The sequence below is a fragment of the Oncorhynchus keta genome, unplaced genomic scaffold, assembly GCF_023373465.1.
Source record: "Oncorhynchus keta strain PuntledgeMale-10-30-2019 unplaced genomic scaffold, Oket_V2 Un_contig_28553_pilon_pilon, whole genome shotgun sequence".
Lineage (NCBI taxonomy): Eukaryota > Metazoa > Chordata > Actinopteri > Salmoniformes > Salmonidae > Oncorhynchus > Oncorhynchus keta.
Window position 1 is genome coordinate 20351 of NW_026286090.1, and position 25299 is coordinate 45649.

Consider the following 25299-nt stretch of genomic DNA (forward strand, 5'->3'; position numbering starts at 1 on the left):
AAATATTGCGGGAAAATGGAGGCCGATGAAGGTCGTCACTAGTTACCACAGCTGCAAAGTCATACATCCCGCCTATTTCTACAATTTATTCTAAAATTGTATTTTAATCCTAATATTAACTACACTGCTAACCTTAAATAAAGTCCAAAAAGCAAATTTCGTTTTTAAAATTCTTTACGATATAACCAATTACGACTTTGTGGCGGTGGTAACTAGTGACCACCGCACATAAACGAGTACTTACGGTACGTCACCAGCGCCACCTCGTCAGCTGTCCGGAACGAAACTGCTAACACCAACTCAATTGTTCCGCAAGTAGTTAATTTCCTAGTTCACTCCTGTAAACTCCTGTAGCCATGTCTTTCGAACTCGCCTTTCGTAGTCGTGTTGCCTCCATTATGGAAACTTTGACAGCAACAGCCTTGCAAGACATCTGTCAACTTATGGGAGAAACCTATGCTGCTCTTCGAGTGGAAATGGTGCATGAACAAAATCAAAGTTCGAGGACAAAATTGCAGGCGATGGAGAATGGGACAGGGGTGGAGAATCCAGCGAACTGCATGGAGCGCATTCATAAACTCAGTGAGATTAAATATCTAACGATAATTATACCTATATACCAATTGTCTATAGGAAGTGGGGATAGATATACAATAGCTAGCTATGTCGCCTAGTTAGCTAGCAGTCGCCTATTTATGAAAGTCCGAGAGCGCTATTATTCATGACGTCGCCTGATCCTTCAGCGCTACAGTAGGCCTATTGCTGTGCTCCTAATGTAATTTCTTTAGTTTTAGTGAAGGTGCTTTACAAATACAATATATTTATCCGATAAATATCTACCATCATGGTTGGTGATTGCATATTTCCACTACATGTTTTTGAAGTTTGTCTCGTATAACCAACATTTTCAGAATCTCAAGCTTTATTTGTGTTCGTTTCCCCGCCAGGTTTGAGAAACTTCCCAGTTGTCGAGCAAATCCTCAATGAACAAGAGGCCAATGGTCTTTGGCTAGAAGGTGATCCTACTGTGGAAGACGAAGGTCCACCCTCACTGGTGCCAGAAGGAGAAGAGCCAGCACAGCCTCTTAGTCAGACAACAGACATGGTGAGTTGAGTTTGCTGATTTTGTAAAGGTAGAGGCAGGTAACTGCCAAAATAAATGTGAAAATATTATGTTAATAGGGTGTTGGGCCACCAGAACACCTCCAATGCGCCTTGGAATAGATTCTACAAGTGTCTGGAACTCTACTGGAGGGATGCAACATTTATCCATGAGAAATGACATAATTTGATGTATTTGTTGATAGTGGTGGAAAATGCTGTCTCGGGTGCCGCTCCAGAATCACACGTAAGTGTTCAATTGGGTCTAGATCTGGTGACCGAGACAAATACTTTAACCCCCTCCTTTTAGACCCCTCTTTCAAGGTCCCTGAGAGTTCTTCTAGCCGTGGTAGCCTAACTAATGGGCAACTGGGCATATTTATACATTCCCTAAACATGATGGGATGTCAACAGGGCCTAAAATTAACTTTTTGGTCCACCAGCCACTGTAAGGTAGATTTAAATATCTACCACCCACTCAGATTTTTTTTACCAGCCAAAATATTCTCTTTAAAATGACACCAACAAAAAGCAAGACAATGGATGAGCATGCTTTGTAATGTTAGAAACAAATGTATTACTAGTAAGAAGTAAAGTGGTGTATTGTTTTCATTTAATTTCATACGACCTGAATCTTTTAACCAAAATATCATAGATGAGACAAATGTTTTCACCTTGCCCTTTAAGGGTGGGAGGTTACCGTGATAATGCTACATGAGTCATGTTTGTGCCTGTGAGTGAGTCTGACTAGTAGCAGCTGTCTTTTCCCGAGGAAATTAAAATGACTGATGTTAGTGGTATCATTTTATTTATGATTACTAGTTTAATTAAAGGCTGTCTTTTGGAAGGGGTGGAGACATGGCCTGCACCACCGGTCATCAAACAGGAAGAAATGGATGACGATGACATGGAGTCTCAAGGTCAGTTTCATATTTTACTCTAATCTATGTTCAATACAAAAGCACAGACTAGCTCAACTACACTAACTTGTAACAATTATAGTCACTGTGTGTTGTTGTTGACTTCCTCTTCAGCGTACGACAAGTGGATTCCAGTGACCCACTGGGCCAATCAGAATATCACAGGAGAAAGTGACGAGCAAGAGAGAAGTCAATCATCTGGGGGATCCAAAGAACTTGGACTTGACGACTTCAAGACGGAACCGAGTCCGTTGCTGGTGTCAGCTGAGGATGCTGCTCCACCCATAAAGAAGAAATATGATAAAAGGTACACCTGTGAAATATGTGGAAAGACTGAGAACAAGAAAGCCAGAATGACGAGTCACATGCGAAAGCACACAGGGTTGCCCTTTAACTGTGATATCTGTGGCGAGAAATTCCAGTGTCAGAAATTATTGACCAGACACAAGCGCTTCAATCACTACACAGGGATCATCTACAGTTGCTCTGTGTGCGGAAAAACGTTCATGCAGGTCACATCTCGCGACACGCATGAGCGTGGTCACACTGGAAAAAACTATTGGTGCTCAGACTGTGGCGAGACATTCAAGGAGCGCCAGGAACGCGACACACATGAGTGTATTGTTTACAAGGGAGACCGGCCCTTCAGCTGCTCCGAGTGCAACAAGGACTTTGAAAGGCAGTACCATCTCAAAAAACACCAGCTGGAAAAACACTCTCAAATGGTGGAGCAGACTGTCGAACCTGAACCTGAGTCCAACGACATTGAGGACCAACAGAGTCAGTTTGAGTCTGAGAGTTCTGAGGCACCCACACATTTCTCCTGTGACATATGTGGAATGACTATTATGAATAAAGGCAACATCAACAGACACATGTTAACACACACAAGGAAGCCCTTTAGTTGCGATATCTGTGGTGAGAATTTTAAGCGCAAAGCCCAATTCACCCGACATCAGGGCAAACACGCGAAAGTTGAGGAGAAAGTAGAAAAACCCTACAGTTGCACTGTGTGCGGAATGATGTTTGTGTATTCTAAAATGCGCAACAACCATGAGCGCAAACATGTTGGAGAAGACTATTGTTGTTCAGACTGTGGCAAGAAGTTCAAGGAGCGTCAGGAGCACGAGTGCATTGTTTACAAAGGAGACCAGCCCATCAGATGCTCCGAGTGCAATGAGGACTTTGAAAGGCAGTACCATCTCAAACAACACCAGCTGGAAAAACACCCTCTATTAGTGGACCAGACAGTCGACCCAGAACCTGAGTCCAAGGACATTGAGGACCAACAGAGTCAGTTGTTTGAGTTAGCGGAGAGTTCTGAGACTGAGGCATCCACGCGTTTCACCTGTGACATATGTGGTATGATTATTATGAATAAAGGCAACATTAGCAGACACATGTTAATACACACAAAGAAGCCCTTCAGTTGTGATGTCTGTGGTGAGAATTTTAAGCGCCACACCTGTTTAGCCAAACATCAAGGAAAACACAAGAGTGTTGAGGAGAAAATAGAACCATACAGTTGCTCTACGTGTGGAATGAGGTTTGTATTTCCTAAAATGCGTGACAACCATGAATGCAAACACATTGGAGAAGACTTCTGGTGCTCAGGATGTGACAAGACGTTCAAGGAGCGAGGGATCGCGATGAGCACAAGTGCACTGTTTACAAGCGAGACCGACCCTTCAGATGCTCAGAGTGCAATGAGGACTTTGAAAGGCAGTACCATCTCAAAAGACACCGGCTGGAAAAACACCCTCTAATGGTGAACCAGACACGTCCCGGTCATGATACTGCGACGGTAGTACAGGGAGCACAGCCTTCAAATGACAATGACCCTAAGGCTGATATGAGTACGTTAGGTGGAAAGGTTCCAGTAACAAACTCGGGTTAAGTTGACACAAGTGAAATGGCTTCAACTGAATTAAGTTGTTTTGTTCAGTACAAAAAGGATAGACATGGATTTGAATGAAGGGGTGATGGATAATGTTGGAAATAGTGTGTAGAACAGTGATGGGACTGGGATTCAACCCCACACAGGCAGGATATCGCATCTCTGACCTTTACTGCACAACTAACTTCATGTTGGGCCTAGATTCGATCTGGACTGTTACAGCGTGCTTCACGTTTGAAATTACGTTTCCGATTGAGCCAAAATATGCAGCATTTAACGTGGATAGACTGTGATTCCCAAACCACCCCCTCACCCCTACCAACTCACTCGGAGGGCCCTCTGTTGTCACGTGTTGCTGTCAACTCCCGAGGGTGACTTCCAAAGAGAGGCGAGGGGATCAATAAACTGTCTACTTCGGGACACACTCTTGGGTATACTGATGATTTGTCTGGACTTATGGTTTGTTTATATAGCAGGTTAGGAGAACTAACGCAGCCGGTTAGGATAATTAACGTAGTAGGTTAAGAAAAGGGTTAGAGTTAGGCTTAACTAAAATGCCACAGTTGTCAACAAATAGATGGAGCTGTAGGTCTATTCCGTCTAGCCACAACCATCAGCTATGTCAGGGGTTCCCAAACCCAGCCCCCTTACAACATTGTGGAACATCCTGTGCCCCACTTCTATTTTCTAAGTATATTTCTCTGTTCACACTTCCCTTGATGGTTGGGAGAATTTTGCAGGTTTAAAGCTCATTTTTCTTATTCTATACATTTAGCCAAATCAGTGTGTTAATGCGATATTTGAGTGACTCAAACATTACAACAATCTATGGCCTAAAAATGTCTTGACAGAAAGGGTTGTATTAGAGTTGTTAATCAAAATGGAATTGAGAAATATTTGTGACTCAGTGGTTTCAGTAACAGCATTTATTTTTAAAGGTTTGTCAACTCGATATGTTCTTGTTTATTGAGAGGAATAAAAATGTGTAAAAACCTGTATCGTTTGGTTTTATTTTGCATGTACAATACAAATACTGGATATGCTTGTCAAATCGAGGAGGCAGATAAACGAGTGTTTATGGTATATCACCGGTGCAACCTCGTCAGTTGTCCGGAACCAAACGTCTATCAGCAATTCAAACACTCCAACAGTAACTTAACACTGCAAATTTAGCGTGGTTAGTGAGTTTTGTAGCCATGTCTTTCGAACTCGCTTTTGGTTCTCGTGTTGCCTCCATTATGGAAGCTTTGACGGAAAAAGCCGTGCAAGACATCTGTCAACTTATGGGAGAAACGTATGCTGCTCTTCGAGTGGAAATGTTGCAAGAACAAAATCAAAGTTCGATAAAGTTACAGGCGATTGCAAATAACATCGAGAAGGAGAAGCCAGCGAACTGCATGGAGATAATTCAAAAACCAGGTGAGCTAGCTACGTTGGTTATGCGTATAGGCTGTGTCTGTAGGAAGCTTGCCTACAATTAGCTAGCCATGTCACTTACTCACTTGAAGCCTACAGTAACTGACGTTACACATCTCCCGGTCGAAGAGGATATCTAATAGTCTCATGTCTGGGGGACGCTCGAGCTCCAAGTCTGGACAGTAACGTTAACGAGCCTCAACGATTCCGGGAGACTCTTCTCTCGTCTCTAACATGTATCGTTAGGCTCACTTTTTGTTAACAGTCCCATCACAAGTCAGATGGTTGAATAAACTTTATTTTACAAGTTGCTTGTAGATTGTTGTCCTTATGTTGGAGGTAATCTGAGACACTACGCTGGTCTGTTTTTTTGTCTTTCTGGTTCGTATTTTCAATGCAAACACAATTCGCACGCCACTTGCATAATATGTCAGCAATGGCCGAGTTTAACCGAAGCACCGACCAAACATTGTCCCACGCAGTCACCTGGTAAATTTCACAAACGCACCCAGTTGAATAAGAAGGATTGCGCTTTGTTGACCATGTTCGGCTATTGTTTACATATTGTGTATCACGTGAAATGCGTCAGGAGAAAATACAAGCAACAGAAGAACCTACTAGTGCAGCAGAAAGTCGGGTTAACACTTTCCACCGCTAAATGGACTATGCAAAATTGCATTGTATTCACAATTCTGGCTTGGAAAGAATTGCTTCTTTTTTTTACAGCAACTTATTTCTGACTAATGTCCATGGAGTAACCTTGGTAACAGTCTGTTGCCGGTAGCGAGGCGGATTACTATGTTATCACCTCTTTAGTAAAACGTAGCTATAGCAAATGCAACCTAGTTCTCAGAAAAACATAGTTACGCCATCCTGCCATGAGTAATGATTGCATGTGTCCACTATGTTTGGGAAATCTGAGCCTCGATATCTCTTTTGAAAATCTGTACTTGTATGTTAGCTTCCCCAACAGTTTTGAGAGACTTCCCAGTCGTGGAGCAAATCCTCAATGAACAAGAGGCCAATGGTCTTTGGCTAGAAGGTCACCTTACTGTTGAAGACGAAGGTCCACCGTCACTGGTACCAGAGGAAGAACAGCCATCACAGGCTTTTGGTCAGATGACAGACATGGTGAGTTTAGCTTGTGGTTTGGCTGTCGATTTTAGATATGTCTCAGAGCTGCACTGACTACTCCCAGCCAGATGTCATTGAAAACCATGCAAAGTTTCAAGTCCTGTGTAGCAGGCCTGTAACTGCAAGTAAGGCTTTGAATGACACCTAGGCAAGCTCTATACTGTCTAGGCTACAGATGATAATATGTTTAGGGCTCCTTAAACATAAATGCCCTTCTGAAAACATTTGTGTAAAATATATTACATAATTTGTGTCATTCCCCCTGTTTTTGTCATTTAAAAAAATGCAAGTGTTGGTGTAATTGTTGCTGTATGATCAGTTTAATAACAGCATTGCTTGTCTTTTGGAAGGGGGTGGAGACATGGCCTGCACCACCTGTCATAAAACAGGAGGAAATGGATGATGACGACATGGAGTCTCAAGGTCAATTGACGCTATTATTTGAATATGTTTAATACAAAAATCACAACTCTGCAGCATGAGTTATTCTTAGCTTCTGTATTTGTCACTGAGAAATATCCCTGTGAAATGTATTGTTGGTGACTTCCTTTTCAGGTTATGGCAAGGATATTCCAGACACTCACAAGGCCAGCCAGAATATCACAGGAGATAGTGATGAGGAAGAGAGAAGTCAAGCCTCTGGGGGATCCAGAGAACTTGGACTCGATGACTTCAAGAGAGAAGAGATTCTGTTGCTGGTGTCAGCTGAGGATGCTCCGGCACCCACGAAGAAGAAATGTAATAAAAGGTACAGCTGTGAAATATGTGGAAGGACCGAGAGAAAAAAACGCAGAATGACAAGTCACATGATAACACACACAGGGCTGCCCTTTAGCTGCGATATCTGTGGTGAGAAATTCATGTTTCAGAATTACTTGAACAGACACCAGCGATTCAAACACACAGTGAAAACCTACAGTTGCTCTGTGTGTGAAAAAACCTTCCGGCAGGCCACATCTCGCGACAGGCATGAGCGTGGTCACGCTGGAAAAAACTATTGGTGCTCCAACTGTGGTGAGATGTTCAGGGAGCGCGGGGATCGTGACGCGCACGAGTGCATTGATTACAAAGGAGAACGTCCCTTCAGCTGTTCAGAGTGCAGTGAAGCCTTTCAAAGGCAGTACCATCTCAAAAGACACCAGCTGGAAAAACACCCTCTAATGGTGGAGCAGACTGTCGACCCAGAAAATAGAGTTGAGGAGAAAAGCGAAAAACCCTGCAGTTGCTGTGTGTGTGGAATGATGTTTGTATATCCTAAATCGCGGGACACCCATGAACGTAAACACATTGGAGAAGACTACTGGTGCTCAGGATGTGGCAAGACGTTCAAAGAACGCCAGGGTCGCGATACGCACAAGTGCATTGTTTACAAGGTAGACCGGCCCTTCAGATGCTCCGAGTGCAATGAGGACTTTGAAAGACAGTACCTTCTCAAAAGACACCAGCTCGAAAAACACCCTCTAATGGTGGACCAGCCACATCCCAGTCATGATACATTGTTTTGTATGGTTTAAAAAAAATAATGACCATGCCCAGACCTAACTGCTCACACCCCCCTCAGCCCCTGCCTCAAACTCCACCATTTTGTCTCTCTCCATTGTTCAACATTTATTTACTTTGTAATACTTCTGACAGCACACTTTCTAACTCTGCCTGTAACCTTTGGATTTTATAGCATTCCCAGAAGGTATGGATTGTCAATTTAAATATTATTCATTACTACATTTAGCTAACATTAGATAGATATTCTAGAGATTCTTACCCTTGCCTTGATTCGGCATTCCAGATCATCATGGTATTTGTAGTTTATGATACACATTAGCAACTAATTAGCATTTCATTTAGGGGGGGGGTAAATATATTGATACACCACCTTGTCCTAGAGAGATTTACACCTATCAAAACGTCACAGGGTAAGCCTACACAAAACACAGCCCATATTTTAAGTGTTTCTAAAATCCCCAATGGGAAAATGAATGGTGGAAAAACGATTGGATTCATTTCTGTTTGACCGCTGGGTATTATGACATACTGTGGCACTCAGTTCTTGGTTCCAATATTTTTATATATTTTTTAAGAGTTTGTCAGTTGGATAGGCTCCTGCAAAGTTTTGAATAGCTTACCTATTATATGAATATCCTTTTTTGACTCCAATAGGATTCCCTCAAGATGTTCTGATGTCCAAAAAGATTTCAAATATAAATGTCTTGATATTAAACTTTTAAGTTGCATGTATTTGAAAATCTCTACATTGGTCAGTCCAGTTTTTTTCCCCCATGGACTGTCTCAATACACCGCATCCGGCGACCTTCCACATCTGCAGTGGAAGGTGGCCGAGCTACAGCAGTGTAGGTCAGACCATGAGACATCCCGAAAGGTTTATCAGGAAAACGGCTGTAGCGTACAAAAGGTTTGGCCTGGAGAAAGATGAGACTCTACCGAACACGATGGTGGTCTACATTTACTCTGACCCCACCCCGTCCAAACTATTTTGGCTACAAACTAATATGACTCCATGGTGGAAAGGGGAGATTCTCACCAATTGGTTTCTTGGACCAATCAGAACAGTTGTTTGCGTTCTAGAAATAATCTGCAAGGCCTCAAATCCAAACTCATTAGAGAATACACTTTTTGTTGGCGTGGCGTTTGGGTAGCCAGGCAAAGGGATCGATAAACCCATCAATTTAGAACACACTTGTGACTTGAATGATGCAATTCATGTTCCACTTAAATAATAAAACGAGCATGAAATTCAAAACAAATCCCCCTGTTTTAGAAGATATAAACCTCCGTAACAGTTACACATTTTCATTTGGGAACTATTATATATTTTACATGTCATGTCTCAATCTGCCATAAATGCACATAGCCTGTAATCAGGCACCCGCCATTATTTTGTGTGAAATTGCACCAATTCAATAACTCTGTGCCTTATGTGATTTCACTTTGCTCTGAAGCTGCCAGTGTTGCTGTAATGGAGGATCTAATTAATTAGCAGGTTAGAAAGACTAATGTAGCAGGTTAGGAGAATGAGGTTAAGGTTAGGAAAATGGAGTTAGGTTTAGCTTATCCATCTAGCCACAACCATCAGCTTTGCAAACAAACCATAAGTCCCGACAAACCATCCAGGGGAGTCTGAGGGGAGGACGGCTCATAATAGAATGTAATTTGCTACTATTCCACTCCAGCCATTACCACAAGCCCATCCTCCACAATTAAGGTGCCACCAACCACCTGTATAACACTGGTCTCAATTGCTTTTAGGGTGTATTGTGTTACCTGCAATTGTGTGTTGTTTTGAATATTGTATTTCTTTAGCAACATTGGATTTTCCCTTTTCATGTATATAAACTTTTTTTTTTTTTTTAAATCTAGACAGCAAGGGTTGTGGAAGAACAGTTGATCAAAAGGAAGGAAATTAGATTTTTCTTGACTCATCAGGGGTTTCAGTAACAGTATTTTTTTAAAGGTTTGTCAACCCAATATGTTGCTTTCTGAGAGGAATAAAGATTTTTTCAACTTGTCGTTTAATTGTATTATTTTGCATGTATAACACAAATATTCAAAGTTGGTGAAATTAAGGAGGCAGATAAGTGTTTACGGTATATCACCGGGGCAACCTCGTCAGCTGTCCGGAACCAAACGGCCACCAGCAATTCAAATGTTCCACCACAGACAGAAGGGTTTCGTTTTAATTTATAACAGATTTGGCTTCACGGTCATTTCATTCTAGCACACTAGCTAACATTTACCAGGTTAATTAACCATGTCTGTCGAACTCGCTTTGCGTTCGTGTTGCGACTATTTTAGAAACGTTGATAGAAAAACCCTTGCAAGACATTTGTCAATTTATGGGAGAAACTTGTGCTGTAGAAATGTTGCATGAACAAAACCAAAGCTCGACAGTCACAGGTGATGGAGAATATCATCGGGAAGGAGAAGCCAGCGAACTGCTAAATTAGGTATTATGCGTTATTTGCCTGTGCAGGACGGATAAACTTCCCCGCCTGTCGGCTAGTGGACTTCGCCAGGTGACTTTTGTCGTCGGAGAAAAGGATTAGCAGTCGAGTGTCCGGACGGGGTTCCGGCTCCAATTCTGGCTTGTCGTTTAAACTATCTGGTGAAAAATTAACTTCCACCCACTTCTATCTGGAATTTTATTCCTCATCATGTCTTCTCTACTTTTGGTGGCCTTAACTTCATGTTGTTTTGCAATTATAATATTGACAAAGCTCCAGTGAAACTTTCTGCTTTTCATCGGCAGGTTCTTGTCATGGTCCTTAATTTATAAACATAATTTTTCTCCACAGATATTATATATGGAATAATCGGGATATATTGTATAAAAATACCTCTCTGTTTTTAGAATATCGGTTCCGAAATCATATCCTATTGGTTAGCCAACTGGTAAATGCAGAGGGTCTTTTACTCAGTTATAAAGAATTCTTATCAATTTACAAGGTCCCTGTAACACCTAAAGATTTTGCAATTGTTTTAGATGCCATTCCCTCAGGTGTTGCTATGTTATTCAGGAACGTGTCAAGACCTGACCCTCAGAGCCTACCTTCTATTGACCCTGTTGACTCATCAGTATATATTAAACAGTGTTATCATTACACAGGTGACTATTGTGCTGGGCACAATAAAAGGTCACACAACACAGTGCCACATATGTTGTCTAAAGTTGAGGGAATGTGCAACTGGCATTCAATGTTCAGTTCTCTACCATAAGTCGCCTCCACCATAATTTCAGAGAATTTGGCAGTACGTTCAACCTGCCTCAACCGCAAACCACGTCACCCCAGGACCTCCACATCCGGGATCGTCTGAGGGGGTGCTAAGGAGTATTTCTGTCTGCAATAATAATGCCTATTTAAGGTGAACAACTCATTCTTGTTGGCTGGGCCTGGCTACCAAGGGTGTAGTTTGATGCCTTCCCAAGCCCACCCATGGCTGTGCCCTGCCCAGTTATGTGAAATCCATAGAATATAATATGTTTATTTCCATTGACTGATTTTCCCTATGAACTGTAACTCAGTAAAAATCTTTGAAATTGTTGCATGTTTGGTGTATATTTTTGTTTAGTGTAAATCAATGATGGAATTGATAGATCTTTCTTCTGACTGATCAGTTGTTCCAGTAACTGATAAGTTGCACTATTGTAAAGTGACTGTTCTACTGGATGTCATAAGGTGAATGCACCAATTTGTAAGTCGCTCTGGTTTGCTAAATGACTTAAACTTGTAAAAACAGCTTTCCTTTCGGTTTGTCAACTTAAAAAAACATTTGGAGAGGAATAAAAATCAGTCAGTGATATTTACATTTTATTATTTTACAACACAAATATTGATAACAGCAGGAACATTTTAAGGAGGCAGATAAAGATTGTCTATTATATTGACAAGAAATTCAAGTGACTGCTGCCCCTGTCTACGGCCTCATCACCGACCTGCCTCTCCCCGTACCCACCGCAGACTCCCAGGTAAATGCACTACCACAGGTTCATTGAAGTGTAGTTTACCCAGTAGATATCTGGCTAATACCGACATAATACCTACATGTATAAGTTAAGGAGACTACTTGGCATGCAGTTTAGACGCCCCAAGAGGTTTAATGTAGCAATGTTTCATCAGGACAGACAAATACCCACAGACTGACCTGTTCTTCTAGTTAGAATCATTGGGGGCATCTATTATACACTGCTCAAAAGAATAAAGGGAACACTTAAACAACACAATGTAACTCCAAGTCAATCACACTTCTGTGATATCAAACTGTCCACTTAGGAAGCAACACTGATTGACAATAAAATTCACATGCTGTTGTGCAAATGGAATAGGCAACAGGTGGAAATTATAGGCAATTAGCAAGACACCCCCAATAAAGGAGTGGTTCTGCAGGTGGGGACCACAGACCACTTCTCAGTTCCTATGCTTCCTGGCTGATGTTTTGGTCACTTTTGAATGCTGGTGGTGCTTTCACTAGTGGTAGCATGAGACGGAGTCTGCAACCCACACAAGTGGCTCAGGTAGTGCAGCTCATCCAGGATGGAACATCAATGTGAGTTGTGGCAAGAAAGTTTGCTGTGTCTGTCAGCGTAGTGTCCAGAGCATGGAGGCGCTACCAGGAGATCAGTACATCAGGAGACGTGGAGGAGGCCGTAGGAGGGCAACAACCCAGCAGCAGGACCGCTACCTCTGCATTTGTGCAAGGAGGAGCACTGCCAGAGCCCTGCAAAATGACCTCCAGCAGGCCACAAATGTGCATATGTCTGCTCAAACGGTCAGAAACAGACTCCATGAGGGCACCACGTCCACAGGTGGGGGTTGTGCTTACAGCCCAACACCGTGCAGGACGTTTGGCATTTGCCAGGGAACACCAAGATTGGCAAATTCGCCACTGGCGCCCTGTGCTCTTCACAGATGAAAGCAGGTTCACGCTGAGCACATGTGACAGACGTGACAGTCTGGGGACGCCGTGGAGAACGTTCTGCTGCCTGCAACATCCTCCAGCATGACCGGTTTGGCGGTGGATCAGTCATGGTGTGGGGTGGCATTTCTTTGGGGGGCCGCACAGCCCTCCATGTGCTCGCCAGAGGTAGCCTGACTGCCATTAGGTACAGAGATGAGATCCTCAGACCCCTTGTGAGACCATATGCTGGTGCGGTTGGCCCTGGGTTCCTCCTAATGCAAGACAATGCTAGACCTCATGTGGCTGGAGTGTGTCAGCAGTTCCTGCAAGAGGAAGGCATTGATGCTATGGACTGGCCCGCCCGTTCCCCAGACCTGAATCCAATTGAGCACATCTGGGACATCATGTCTCGCTCCATCCACCAATGCCACGTTGCACCACAGACTGTCCAGGAGTTGGCGGATGCTTTAGTCCAGGTCTGGCAGAAGATCCTCAGGAGACCATCCGCCACCTCATCAGGAGCATGCCCAGGCGTTGTAGGGAGGTCATACAGGCACGTGGAGGCCACACACACTACTGAGCCTCATTTCGAACTTGTTTTAAGGACATTACATCAAAGTTGGATCAGCCTGTAGTGTGGTTTTCCACTTTAATTTTGAGTGTGACTCCAAATCCAGACCTCCATGGGTTGATAAATTTGATTTCCATTGATACATTTTGTGTGATTTTGTTGTCAGCACATTCAACTATGTAAAGAAAAAATTATTTAATAAGAATATTTAATTCATTCAGATATAGGATGTGTTATTTCAGTGTTCCCTTTATTTTTTGAGCAGTGTATGTCTAGGAATAGTCTCTGTGGGGCATAGTCTCTGTGTGACATATCTACCGTTACAAAATCGTCTGACAAAGCACAAGATCCATTCACCTTGTCTGTCATCTGTACTGTTCTATTTCAATGTTCCCGACTCATAGGAATCCCCACTCGGTTAACTACTTTGAAATGGGAGAAGACCTCAATTGCAATGCCCATGCTAAAACAGGTTATATCCATGATGAGTCATATCTATCTCGATGATAACGGGCACAACTCTGATATACTGTAGTTGTTGTTGTATTTTACCCCCAACGTTTGTGAGATTCCTTATGCGTCCACTTATCAGTGCATTTGTAACAACCTCATCATTACAAAACCTATATTCGGCTAAATAAGTCTCACGAAGCAATAAAATGCTTCGTTGAACATATTCGACAATTATTTCCTCCTTTCGTAAATTCCTCACTTTCGTAAACAGATTTCGGGCTGAGTAAAACGTCTCGCTTCGCCTCTTCCTCTGGTATTTATTGCAATTTATACTCCGAGCTGTGAAAGGCAGCAATACGCAACAAAGCGTGTAAGTGTGCCGAAAAACCACACGAAGAAGAAGAATCGATATCCCTGGAAACAGCAAACACTTCTTCAACCATTCCGCCAATAGCTAATTTCCTTCCACTGTCAGGTGTTGAACCACACGCATCAACTTTTATATTTGTGTAACTATGTCTTTCGAACATGCCTTTCGTTCTCGTGTTGCCTTCATTATGGAAACCTTGACAGCAACAGCCGTGCAAGACATTTGTCAATTTATGGAAGAAACGTATGCTGCTCTTCGAGTGGAAATGTTGCAAGAACAAAACCGAAGTTCGAGGACAAAATTGCAGGCGATGGAGAATAGCAAGGGGAAAGAAAAGCCTGCGAACAGTATGGAGAGCGTTCAAGAAGACTGTGAGATGAAATATTTACAGATAGTTATGCCTATTGACTATTTGTCTGTAGGAAGCTAGGAGACAAATAATACACTAGCAGGCAAGCAAGCAGTCGCCTGAATGTGCAGCCCCGGAGGGCACTGTTATTACTGACTGAATATTAGTGCTCCCTGCTGGACCTTATGGCTATAGTCTGTAGGGGGCACCCTACTCCCTCAGTAGTGAAAAGGTGCTTTGCAAATACTATTCTAAATATATGCAATCATGACGAGTGATGGCATATTTCTACATTTTGTTTTTGTGAAATCTGAGCCTTATTATCCCTCTATGACCAACATTTTCAGAAAAACTCAATTTGTATGTTCCCCCCCATCAGGTTTCAGAAACTTCCCAGTCGTGGAGCAAATCCTCAATGAACAAGAGGCCAATGGTCTTTGGCTAGAAGGTCACCTTACTGTGGAAGATGCAGGTCCACTGTCACTGGCACCAGAGGAAGAACAGCCATTGCAGAGTTTTGGTCAGATGACAGACAAGGTGAGTGGAGCCCTTTTCTTTGTTTGGCTGGTGATTTTTGTAAGGGGTAGATATGTCTCGCAGAGACGAGGCCCAGACATATTTAATTGAAAACCACGCAAGCTCACGCCCAAAAAATGTAGCAGGACTTTAACTGCAAATAGTATATTAAGGCTTTGAATGACCCTTAGATAAATTCAATAGGGCTTTCCGAGTGGCGCAGCGGTGTAAGGCAGGGCTAGAGGCGTCACTACAGATCCGGGATCGATCCCGGTCTGTGTCGCAGCCGGCTGCAACTGGGATACCCATGAGGCGGCGCACAATTGGCCCAGCGTCGTCTGGGTTAGGGGAGGGTTTGGTTACCGGGATGTTCTTGTCCCATTGTGCTCTAGCGACTCCTGTGGCGGGCCGGGTGCAGGCACGCTGACACGGTCGCAAGTTGGGCGGTGTTTCCTCCGACACATTGGTGCGTCTGGCTTCGGGGTTAAGCCAGCAGTGTGTAAAGAAGCAGTGTGGCTTGGCAGGGTCGTGTTTCACAGGAAGCATGGCTCTCGACCTTAGACTCTCCTGAGCCCATACAGGACTTGCAGTGATGGGACAAGACTAACTACCAATTGGATATCATGGAAAAGGGCAAAAAAATATATATAAAAACTCAAAATACCATCTAGGCTACAGATAAACCTTTTTAAGGGCTGTTTTCAAAGATTCTCATTTAAGCATAAAATATGCCCTTCCAAATATATTTGTTTGTATTTAATATATGCCATGATTTTGGTGTCATTCCCCTGCTGCATTATGTTTTGTAATGGAAACCCCTGCAACAAGATGCTTGTCTAACTGTTGCTGTATGATCTACTCTCTTAAAGGCTGATAAGAGTTAATAACACCATTGGTTGTCTTGGAAGGGAGTGGAGACATGTTCAGCACCGCTGGTCATTAAACAGGAGGAAACGGATGATGTCATGGAGTCTCAAGGTCAGTTGAAGCTATTGTATTACATGTTCAAGCTCTGCAGCATGAGTTAGTGCCTTCAGAAACTATTCAAACCCCTTGATTTATTCCACGTTTTGTTACACCCTGAATTCAAAATGGATTAAATACAAAAATTCTCATCCAATAATGACAAAGTGAAAACATGTTTTAAGAAATGTTTCCAATTTTGAGCAACTCCAGCCGCCGCTTGGCATTGCGCATGGTGATCTTAGGCTTGTGTGTGGCTGCTCGACCACGGAAACCAATTTAACGAATCTCCCGACAAACCGTTTCTGTGCTGACGTTGCTTCCAGAGGCAGTTTGGAACTCGTGAGTGTTGCAACCAAGGACAGGCGATTGTTGTGCTCTACGCACTTCAGCGGTCCCATTCTGTGAACTTGTGAGGTCTACCACTTTGTGACATTGTTGCTCCGAGGACGTTTCCACTTCACAATAGCAGGACTTACAGTTGACTGGGGCAGTTCTAGCAGGAAACATTTTTTTTACGAACTGACTTGATGGTAAGGTGGCATCCTATGACTGTGCCATGTTGAAAGTCACTGAGCTCTTCAGTAAGGCCATTTTACTGCAAATATGGAGATTGCATGACTGTGTGCTCGTTTTATTTATTTTTTAAATGTAAAAAAAAGTAATAGTTTTTACACCTGTCAGCAACAGATGTGGCTGAAATTGCAGAATCTGCTAATTTGAAGGGGTGTCCACATATCTTTTGTATATTGTGAGCGTACCAAGTAATTAGGCGTCACTCTAAAGCGGGAAGGTGGAATAAACGAGTCAGGAGTAGGTTTTTTCTGATTGAACACGGTTCTCTATTGAGGGTATTTTGTCAACCAAAAACATACTAACATAATCAATGAAAATCTTCCAAGAAAAACACGTCTTCTTCTCCAGATGAAACAAGAACACAATAGGATAATCTTTAAACTACAACAAACATAAATCACGGGTTTGTCACCATCTTCGTGGTTCTTTCAGCACAGCTTCTCTCTCTCGGTGGCCATCTTCCAGAGATAGTTCCCTTCTCTGCTGGTTCCATTTCTCTTTTATAGGGGAAGGAGAGTATCTCATTAGTACCGTCAGCTGTGCTTAATTGACTCTGGTTACCTTGTCTCCCATGCTTTGTTGGGCTACTATCCATGAGCCCAGCCTGCCCTCTAGTGGTCCTTCCACATACCTTCCCCCAGGACCGAACCGGAGGATCGGGCGCCAGACGCACCGTCTTGGTCGCGTCGGGACAGCGTCTGCATTCCCGTTCCTCGATCCGGCCCTGTGGATGACATGGAAAGAGAACGGTTGTAAAGACAAAAACCATCTGGCTATTCTGTTGTTATTGTTTCTCTTACCAGCCATCCACGTGAGGGGCGCATGGTCAGTAACTAATGCAAACCTCCGACCCAGTAGGTAGTACCGGAGATAATCGAGGGCCCACTTGATGGCTAAGGCCTCTTTCTCTACGGTCGCATACCTCTGTTCCCGATCGCTGAGTTTCCTACTAATGAAGAGAATCGGCTTCTCTGCTTCACCTTCACCCTGAGCTAGTACGGCCCCGAGCCCTGTATCCGAGGCGTCGACCTGCACAATGAACTCTTGTGAGAAGTCCGGAGCCTGTAGAACGGGATCGGAACACAGGCCATCTTTTAACAATTGAAAGGCCTCTTCCGTCTCGTCTTTCCACTCTACCTGGTTTGGCAGGTTTTTCCTGATGAGGTTTGTGAGGGGGGTTGGCAATGGTTGCATATCCCGGGATAAAACGGCGATAATATCCTGTTATCCCTAAGAAGGCCCGAACGTCTCGCTTGGTCCGGGGTCGAGGCCAGTCACGAATTGCCCTGGTCTTCTCTGCCTGCGGGCGTATTTTCCCATTCCCCACGGTATACCCCAGGTATTCCGCTTCGGACAGGCCCAGGCAGCATTTATTTGGATTGGCTGTCAACCCTGTGGCTTCCAAACTCACGAGCACCGCCCGTAATCGCAGGAGGTGACTATCCCAGTCCTCGCTGTGGATGACCACATCGTCTATGTACGCCGCTGCATACTCTTGATGGGGCCGTAGAATGGCATCCATGAGGCGTTGGAAGGTTGCAGCAGCTCCCGTGCAGTCCGAAGGGCATCCTCACATACTGGAAAAGCCCTCTGGGGTGGCGAAGGCAGTCTTTGGGCGATCCTCCGGAGCCACCGGCACTTGCCAATATCCCTTCGTCAAATCCAGGGTAGTGATGAACTTGGCCTTTCCTAAGCGCTCCAAGAGTTCATCCACGCGGGGCATGGGGTATGCATCGAATGTAGAGATGGCATTCACGCCCTAAAGTCGTTGCAGAGTCTCATACTACCATCGGCTTTGGGGACCAGGACTATGGGACTGGACCACTCGCTCGCCGAGGGCTCGATCACGCCCATCCTCAACATCTCCCTCACCTCTTTCTTAGCGATGACTCGGCGAGCCTCAGGAATCCTGTAAGGGCGGATATGCACTTTCTTGCCGGGTTCAGTGTGGATATGGTGGAACAGGACATCTGTTTGTCCTGGGAATGGAGAGAATATTCGACCAAAGTTCATAATCAGCTTGTCTAGCTGTCTTGACTGCTCCGGTAGGAGAGTTTGCCACGGCGCACCTGTGGTAGAGCTCTTTTTTTTCTTTGCCCTCCAGGGCCATCAAAGCCATCTCCTCCTCTCGTCCATGGTACGTCTTCAGCAGGTTTATGTGATAGAGTTGGACCTTCTTCCTCCTGTCAGGTTGCTTGATGAGGTAATTGACCGGTGAGACCCTTTTCATTACCTCGTAGGGCCCCTCCACTGCGCCAGCAAGCGATGTTCGGCCGTGGCACAAGCACCATCACTTTCTCTCCCACGGTGAACTCACGGGGGTCGCAGATTTATCATAGGCCCGACCTTGGGTCCTTTGGGCCTTCTCCATATGCTCCTTGACTATGGGCCACACTGCTGACAGGCGGTCTCTCATCAGGGTAACGTGTTCTATTGTAGATCGAAAGGGGCATGGTTGGGTCTCCCAGGTCTCTTGGCTAAGTCGAGGATTCTCGACAGGGTCTGCCATAGAGCCTTCAAACGGAGAGAATCCAGTGGATGCCTGGGGTACTTCTCGCAGGGCAAACATTAGTGTGGGAGAAGCATGTCCCAGTTTTTCCCGTCTCGGGACACCACTCTTCTCAACATGCTTTTAATTGTTTTGTTCAAGCGTTCACACAACCCATCTGTTTGAGGGTGGAATATGCTTGTACGTATCTGTTGAACCTGATATAACCGACACAAGTCCTTCATCAACCGGGACATGAACGGGGTTCCTTGATCGGTTAAGATAGTCTTGGGAAGGCCCACACGAGAGAACATCAGGAATAACTCCTTGGCAATTCCCTTTGACGACATGTTACGTAGGGGTATGGCCTCCGGGAACTTGGTAGCATAATCTATAACCACTAGGATGTACTCGTGTCCTCTGGCGGATTTTGGGAGGGGTCCTACGAGGTCCATAGCTATGCGTTCAAAGGGAGTCTCTATGATGGGGAGAGGAATCAAAGGGTTACGTAGGTGTGGCCGTGGGGCTGTACGTTGACATTGATCACACGTCTTACAATACCTGGCCACATCTCGGGTGACACGGGGCCAATAGAATCTCTGCATGATTCTGTCAATCGTCTTGTCTCGTGCCAGGTGTCCTCCTAGGACGGGAATGGGCTAACTGTAGAACTGTATCCCTGTATGGTCTAGGCACCATTAGTAATTCCTGGTTTTCCCCCTTCGTCGCACGACCCAGTATAAGAGACCCCGCCTGATTGCATAGTAAGGAAGAGGGGGCTCACCTGATCCGTCGACGTTCCTTCCGTCGATCACCCTCACCTTCCTCATGGCCTCCCTTAGGTCTGGGTCTCTATGCTGCGAGGTGCCGAACTGTCCCTTTAATTCCTGGGGCAGGTCAACCTCAGTAGAGGGATGTGGAGGTTGTTCCACATCCCCATCAGGGGAGACCGAGGAGAATCCCTTCCAGGTTCCCTCCTCGGATGGAGCTTCAAATATATCCCTTAGTGCCTGGTTGCTCCTTCCTTCCTGCGTTGTGTATAACCCTTCACAGGTGTCTTCATCGGTGGTTTCCTGGAATATCTGTCGTAAACGTTGGTTCGCTATTTCTTCCTCTGCTGTAGAGGACGAGGACGCGGCTACGTCTCCTTGTAGTACTACTACCTCGGGCTTGGAGATTCTCTTCTTTCCTGTCCCCCTTCTTCCCGTGCATAACGTCATCTGCCGAAGCTCCTTATATAGGGGACAGTCTCTCCCGATCAATAATGGCACCTTCAGCTGGGGCACTTTCCCTGCCCTGACTGTACACCTTCCTTTTGGAGTGAGAATAGGCAGATTCACAGTGGGGTAATAGTGGGTGTCTCCATGGATACAGGATACGGCTACTTTGTCTGGTAGCAGTGTGGCGGAGGTCACCATCCGCTCCTCTACTAACGTAACCATACTTCCCGAGTCGAGAATAGCTACCACATCTTGTCCTTCAACTCGCACCGGAATCTCTGAGGCTGGGGCTATCTCTGCTAACCAACAGTGTTGATCCTGCCCCTCAAAACGGGATGTGTGGGGGTAGGCAGTGACGACTCCGTGACCATGGGCTCATCCTTGCTAGGACATTGTGGGGCATAATGGTTGGGAGACTGACACTTATAACACCGACCCGGCTGTGTGGTGGCTGACTTCTCCCACCTCCTGGAGGGGCTTGGACGTTTCGGTGGCGGGCGCGCCGGGGTGAGTCGTGGTACGGGATTGGAAGACTCCTTCCGTTCCTCCTGTCACTTTTTAACAACTCCCCTGTAGACCGATATGTTTCCACCGCCTGGGCTATGTCGTCGGCTGACAACGGGTTGGCTTGCCCCACAACCCTTTTAAGTCACTGGGTAATTCTCTCAATATCTTGTCCACTACGAGAGTCTCTATCACATGTCCTACTCCCTTTCCAGGTTCTAGCCACTGTTTCGTCAGTCGTATTAAGGCGAAGATCTGGGCACGGACGGGTTGATCAGCTGTATAGGTCCATTGATGGAACTTTACAGCCCTATCTCTGGCAGTCAGCTGGTACCGGGACAGGATCTCGGTTTTAGTCGCCCATAGTCCGCGTGGGAATCCAGGTCAAAATAGGCTTCCTGAGCCACCCCGGTCAAAAGAGGAGCTAATGCGCTAGCCCATTCTGTGGGCGGCCACTCTTCCAAGGTGGCAGTCCTTTCGAAGGTCATGAGAAAGGCCTCAATATCATCCTCCTTGAGAGACGAGGTAAGATGGCGTGAGCAGCCGCTCTTGGCCTAACTGTAGGTTCTTCTCGTCGACTCAGCTGTTGTTGCAGGAGTTCTATGGTTGTCTGCTGTGCCGTGATCAATTGTTGTAGTAGGGCGTTATCCATCGTTCTTGAATGGTTCCTCCGGGTCTTCTGGAAGAATATTAATTTACTCACTTATCCTTGTGTCACTCGTCCACCTAATGCCCGCATCCTCCACCAATGTGAGCGTACCAAGTAATTAGGCGTCACTCTAAAGCGGGAAGGTGGAATAAACGAAGTCAGGAGTAGGTTTTTTTCTGATTGAACACGGTTCTCTATTGAGGGTATTTTGTCAACCAAAAACATACTAACATAATCAATGAAAAATCTTCCAAGGAAAAACACGTCTTCTCTTCTCCAGATGAAACAAGAACACAATAGGATAATCTTTAAACTACAACAAACATAAATCACGGGTTTGTCACCATCTTCGTGGTTCTTTCAGCACAGCTTCTCTCTCGGTGGCCATCTTCCAGAGATAGTTCCCCTTCTCTGCTGGTTCCATTCTCTCTTTTATAGGGGAAGGAGAGTATCTCATTAGTACCGTCAGCTGTGCTTAATTGACTCTGGTTACCTTGTCTCCCATGCTTTGTTGGGCTACTATCCATGAGCCCAGCCTGCCCTCTAGTGGTCCTTCCACAATATATAATGTACCTGACCTGCCGGCCCTACCCACCTGGCCGGCCGGCTGACCCTACCTACCTGGCCTGCCGGCTGACCCTACCTACCTGGCCGGCCGGCTGACCCTACCTACCTGGCCTGCCGGCTGACCCTACCTACCTGGCCTGCCGGCTGACCCTACCTACCTGGCCGGCCGGCTGACCCTACCTACCTGGCCTGCCGGCTGACCCTACCTACCTGGCCGACCAGACCCTGAGTCAGTACTTTCAAGAAGCACCTTTGGAGGAAATTACCGCTTTGTGTGTCTTGTGCAGAGCTGATAGACGTTCCCATCTGGATTTGGGTATTTTCTCTTTTTTCATTGTAGATTTTTTTCAATCTCTGTTAAATTAGTTCGGGAGCAGCGGTGAACAGAGATCTTCAAGTCTTTCCACAGATTTTCAATGGGATTCTGGTCTGGGCTTCAGCTGGGCCACTCAATGACTTTTACATTGGCTGTATACTTGGATTTGTTCTGTTGGATCGTAAATATTCGCACCAGTCTAAGGTCATTTGCACTCTGAAGCAGGTTCCTATCCAAGGATTTGTCTGTATTTGACTCCAGTCATTGTTCCCTCTGTCCTTACTAGTCTCTCATTCCCTGCCGCTGAAAAGTGTCCCCATAGTATGATGCTGCCACTACCATGCTTCATGGTAGGGATGGTGTTAGACGGGTGATGAGCTGTGCCTGGTTTTCTCCAGACATAGCGCTTTGCATTCAGCCCAAAGAGTAAAATGTTGGTCTCATCGGACCAAAGAATCTTTTTCCTTATGCTCTCTTTCACATGCCTTTTTGTAAACTCCAGCCGTGATGTCATTTGCCTTTTTCTCAGAAGTGGCTTCCATCTGGCCACTCTTAAATAAAGTCCAGATTGGTGAAGTGCTATAGAGACTGTTCTAGCAGGTTCTCCCATCTCAGCCAAGGAACTCTGTATTTATAGCTTGGACATAATGGAATAGTTTCTGCTCTGACACGTGCACTTTCCATTGTGGTAACTTTATATAGACGGAGGTGCGTTCAGTGTGTCTCCCCCCACAAAAAAAATATATTTGGTGAGCTTGAAGCAATGAGTGTGGCGTACAGTATTTAAAGGGCAGTGGCCATACTGACGAAGTTCCCCAACCCACAACCAATGACACAGTGCATTCAGAAGTATTCAGACCCCTTGAATTTTTCGACATTTTGTTACGTTACAGCCTTATTCTAAAATGGATGAAGTTGTTTTTTTTGGATGAAGTTTTTTCCCCCCTCGTCAATCTACACAACACCCCAATATGGGAATGCAAAAACAGGTTTTATTTTTGTGTAGCAAATGTATTAAACAAAAAAAAGATCACATTTACATAAGTATTCAGACCCTATACTCAGTACTTTGACGCACGTTTGGCAAAGATTACAGACTCAAGTCTTCTTGGGTATGACGCTACAAGCTTGGCAAGCCTGTATTTGGAGCCACTACCATGCTTTGCCGTAGGGATGGTGCCAGGTTCCCTCCAGACGTGACCCCAAAGAGTTCAATCTTGGTTTCATCAGACCAGAGAGAATTGTTTCTGGCTTTTGGCAAACTCCAAGTGGGCTGTCATGTGCCTTTTTAATGAGAAGTGGCTTCCGTCTGTCCACGGTACCATAAAGGCCTGATTGGTGGAGTGCTGCAGAGATGGTTGTCCTTCTGGAAGGTTCTCCCATCTCCACAAAGGAACTTTGGAGCTCTGTCTGAGTGATCATCGGGTTCTTGGTCACCTCCCTGACCAAGGCCCTTCTCCCCTGATTGCTCAGTTTGGCCTGGCAGCCAGCTCTAGGAAGACTCTTGGTGGTTCCAAACAACATACATTTAAGAATGATGGAAGCCATGTGTTCTTGGGGACCTTCAATGCTGCAGAAATGTTTTGGTACCCTTCTCCAGATCTGTGCCTCAACACAATCCTGTCTCTGAGCTCTACCGACAATTCCTTTGACCTCATGTCTTGGTTTTTGCTCTTACATGCACTGTCATCTATGGGACCTTATATAGACAGGTGTATGTATGCCTTTCCAAATCTTGTCCAAGCAATTGAATTTACCACAGGTTGAATCCAATCAAGTTGTAGAAACATCAAGGATGATCAATGGAAACAGGATGCACCTGAGCTCAATTTTGAGTTTCATAGCAAAGGGTGTGAAAGTTTTCATTTTCAATAAATATGCAAAAATGTATAAAAACATTTTCACTTTGTCATTATGGCGTACAGTGTAGATGGGTGAGAACAAATATTTCATCCATTTTGAATTCGGCAACAAAATGTGGAATAAGTCAAGGGGTATGAATACTTCCTGAATGCCCTGTATGCTCTTAGCTTCTAATGGACAATATGACGAGTCACTGTGAAACAAACCTGTAAAATGTATTGTTGGTGACTGCCTTTCCAGGTTACAGCGGGTGGATGCCAGAGACTCATAAGGCCAACCAGAATATCATAGGAAAAAGTGATGAGGAAGAGCGAAGTCAAGCCTCTAGGGCACATATGTCAGAGTCAAGGCCCGCGGGCCACATCCGGCCCGCGAGAAGGTTTTTTACGGCCCCTGGGATGATCTTGATTTATTATTAGAACCGCCCGCAGACCGCAGCAAGCCGGCAGCCCGCAGATCTTTTACACGCACCAATACTACATTTCCCACAATGCAACGGTGACGCACCGAGCAGTAGGCTGCTTCATTTCAATATTTATTGGCACAGCAGTTGTCAGCATCACAGTAAAATTAACTTTCAGATACCCATCAAAAATGGCAAAACGGAAGGTGGACACTGAGAACCGGGGGTTTCAAACAAGGTGGGAGTCGGAGTATTTGTTCACGGAGGTAAATGGAAAACCTGTGTGTCTTCTGTGTGGAGAAAGTGTGGCGGTACTGAAAGAGTATAATCTGAGACGACATTATGAAACGAAACACGCGGACAAAAACAAGAATATGGACATGGAACAAAGGCTACAAAAGGCAGAGGAATTAAAACGAGGCCTCAAATCTCGACAGGCTCTGTTCAAAAAGCCAAATCACAAGGCCAGGCTGCTGTCAAGGCCAGTTTTATTTTGGCAGAAGAGATCGCTAAATCAGCCCGGCCATTTACGGAGGGGATTTCATCAAAAACTGCATGATTAAAGTTTGTGACGAAGTTTGCCCAGAAAAAGGCAACTCTTTTTAAATGTGA

At 44.9% G+C, this 25299-nt stretch overlaps 3 protein-coding genes across 4 annotated transcripts; all 3 read left to right on the top strand.

Annotated features, from left to right (window-relative positions):
• Positions 1 to 1882: 1882 nt before the first annotated feature.
• Positions 1883 to 4914, top strand: LOC127923150 (zinc finger protein 84-like). Its single transcript, XM_052507079.1, has 2 exons — positions 1883 to 2021; positions 2136 to 4914. Exons 1-2 carry the CDS (start codon positions 1883 to 1885, stop codon positions 3785 to 3787), a joined length of 1791 nt encoding a protein of 596 aa, XP_052363039.1. The 3' UTR covers positions 3788 to 4914.
• An 89-nt stretch (positions 4915 to 5003) lies between these two features.
• On the top strand, positions 5004 to 8450 carry LOC127923151 (zinc finger protein 2-like). The gene is made up of 4 exons (XM_052507092.1): positions 5004 to 5337; positions 6296 to 6465; positions 6819 to 6891; positions 7024 to 8450. The coding sequence occupies exons 1-4, from the start codon at positions 5115 to 5117 to the stop codon at positions 7980 to 7982; spliced, it is 1425 nt and encodes a 474-aa protein (XP_052363052.1). The 5' UTR covers positions 5004 to 5114; the 3' UTR covers positions 7983 to 8450.
• Positions 8451 to 14369: 5919 nt separating this feature from the next.
• Positions 14370 to 25150, top strand: LOC127923149 (uncharacterized). 2 transcript variants are annotated; one of them, XR_008113493.1, is made up of 4 exons: positions 14370 to 14854; positions 15002 to 15159; positions 16008 to 16116; positions 24525 to 25150. XR_008113493.1 is itself a non-coding variant. In XM_052507078.1 (4 exons), exons 1-4 carry the CDS (start codon positions 14419 to 14421, stop codon positions 24701 to 24703), a joined length of 633 nt encoding a protein of 210 aa, XP_052363038.1. In that variant the 5' UTR covers positions 14370 to 14418; the 3' UTR covers positions 24704 to 25150. The 2 variants fall into 2 exon arrangements, 1 of the variants encoding a protein (XP_052363038.1); XM_052507078.1 differs by having other exon boundaries at positions 14370 to 14644; positions 16047 to 16116.
• The last annotated feature ends 149 nt before the right edge of the window (positions 25151 to 25299 follow it).